This window comes from Hibiscus syriacus, unplaced genomic scaffold, assembly GCF_006381635.1.
Source record: "Hibiscus syriacus cultivar Baekdansim isolate YM2019G1 unplaced genomic scaffold, ASM638163v2 tig00111847_pilon, whole genome shotgun sequence".
NCBI classification, from domain to species: domain Eukaryota; kingdom Viridiplantae; phylum Streptophyta; class Magnoliopsida; order Malvales; family Malvaceae; genus Hibiscus; species Hibiscus syriacus.
The window spans coordinates 2,518,443-2,520,667 of record NW_024063200.1 but is presented as its reverse complement, the minus strand read 5'-3'; the positions used below and the strand labels follow the sequence as shown (position 1 = coordinate 2,520,667).

General features: G+C 40.7%; 1 protein-coding gene across 1 annotated transcript; it reads right to left on the bottom strand.

Moving 5' to 3' along the window:
- Positions 1 to 937: 937 nt before the first annotated feature.
- On the bottom strand, positions 938 to 1,974 carry LOC120172235 (dof zinc finger protein DOF5.4-like). The gene has a single exon (XM_039179750.1). The coding sequence runs from the start codon at positions 1,939 to 1,941 to the stop codon at positions 1,033 to 1,035; it is 909 nt and encodes a 302-aa protein (XP_039035681.1). The 5' UTR covers positions 1,942 to 1,974; the 3' UTR covers positions 938 to 1,032.
- Positions 1,975 to 2,225: the final 251 nt, after the last annotated feature.

Below are 2,225 nucleotides of genomic sequence, written 5' to 3'. Positions count from 1 at the left end.
TGCATCATCAATCAATCATGCTTTCATCGACAGGGCATTGAATTATAATTAAGATGCAATGCGACAGTTTGACAAAGGAAATTCACTTTCCCACCAGATGAGTCGTGAATCCGAAAAGATCAAGAGAACATAAACCGACCCTCCAGTCCGTCGGAGTGAGAACGGAGACCACTTCTCCCCATACCCTGATCCCATTCATTCATCAATACCATCATCGTCATCGTGAATATATTGAATCACAATTAAATCATAATATTAATGCATACAAAGACGAACACTACAAAGGGGGTGAAGGAAGGATAAACGGACCCTCCGCTCGTTGAGGTGGTCAACCTGACCCGGTGTCTCATCACCTCCCTCCGTGGAGTCATAATCACGCATGGGACTAGTCACTAACTCCTCCAGGACACGCCAAAAACAACTTCTTCCCTACCAATTCTATCTTTCATACACAAGGACCATAGGAGTAGTCGTACGCTCCCAACAGTTCCTATCCTATCTCTTCCTCTCCATTAATATACTACTATACTTAATTAATTAATTAAAATTGAGATTACTAATAATGCTGATGACGACGACGACGACTACCATTAATACCATGCACAAAGCTACAAATAAAATTATCAACAGAAAAACAACAGACACTATTTTTTTTCTCAATAATGTGATCAATTTAACTTAGAATTCAGATACATCAAAATAGTAAAAATCATAGTAATAACATGTAGACAACAAAGGAAATGAAGCAGAGCATGTCAACACAAGAAAGAATCAAGCTGGTTCGAGAAATCATCCAAATAAAACTTCAATTCTATAAAAATGAAAGAAAATATTTTAAAATTTAACAGTTACATTCATATACGCATATAACTCTATAAATTACAAACTTTGACGATATTATCACAATTAATAAGGAAAAAAATAAGGTTACATCCTGCCTTAACCCTTGAGGAGTTCTTTGATTATTCTTTAAGCTTTGTAGTTAAAATAAATAATTGAAGGGGGGAAAAGGAAAAAGGGGTCAGAGATAATTTACGGGAGATAGAGAGTAGCAAGATCTTCATTAGTCCAAGCTTGACTCCAATATGTCTTATCAACATCGTCAGGAAGATCAAACAACCCTTGATGTCCATTCCCTTGCCAATCCAACGCTCCAACTCCATTCCCTGATCTACTAGCCATATTCGATAGCTCAACCTGCACCGTCTGATCAAGCAATCCCCCCGTGATTTCCTCCCCTCCCATATTCATCATCTTTTGCTGCTGCCACTGTCCATCATTTAATACCTTGTCGAAAGCAAACGACAACGTTTTATCGTTTGATGATGTAATCAAGCTCGTAAAACCCCCAATTCCTGAAAATAACCCGCTATCCGATCCTTGTTCCAGCAATACTGGCTCGAACCCTAAATTATTAGGGTTTCCATAAAACTTCGGCTCGGTTACATTTATCAAGTTAGCATGAGAGGTTACCGCCGACGCTGTGCCACCACCATAACCGTTGTTGTTAACGTTGCTTTTGTTGTTGTTAGTCACTGCAACGTTGGAATTCGTTGCGGTTAGACTCGAGCTCTCGCTGCTAGAATGAGAATTCGCTTTAGCTTGCTCACGCTGTTGTTGCTCCGGGTGCGGCAAAGCCGAGGCGGCAACCGTGGTGGTTTCCGATGAAGCTTTGGTTTTCGTGCGCTTGGCCTTGCGGCAACCACCGCCGACAGGAACGTTACGGAGGATGCCGCCTTTTGTCCAGTAACGACGGCAGCTCTTGCAGAAATGGCGTAGCTGAGAGAAGTTGTAGTTGTTGTAGTAACAGAATTTTGTGTTGAGAGAGTCGCAACGTGGACACTTGAGTGTTTGGTGGCTGTGCGGCCGTAGCCTCCTATCTCCGCCGCCGTGGCCGCCGCTGAGTATGCAGCCACCTTCGATCGAATAGATTTCTTGCATTACTCACAACAATTTTCGCTCCAAAATTTAAAAAGGAAAACAAATCAAGAGCAAAGTTTCTGGTAAACTCGGTCATGAATGAAGATCGTCCCGTAAATATCGCTTTGCATATCCTTTAGTAACGAATGCCAATTACCAAATTAACCCTTTTCGAAAAATTAAATTACGTGAACTGTATCGTACAGTTAGGAAAGTACGAAATTGGGCTTGGGAATTGAGATTTAAAATATTATGACTCTAACTCTATTTATTTTGGCCATAATGATGAGATTTTTATAAGTAAC

Excerpts from the sequence above, each read along its gene's own strand:
- LOC120172235 (XM_039179750.1), bottom strand. The coding sequence starts at position 1,941 with ATGCAAGAAATCTATTCGATCGAAGGTGGCTGCATACTCAGCGGCGGC.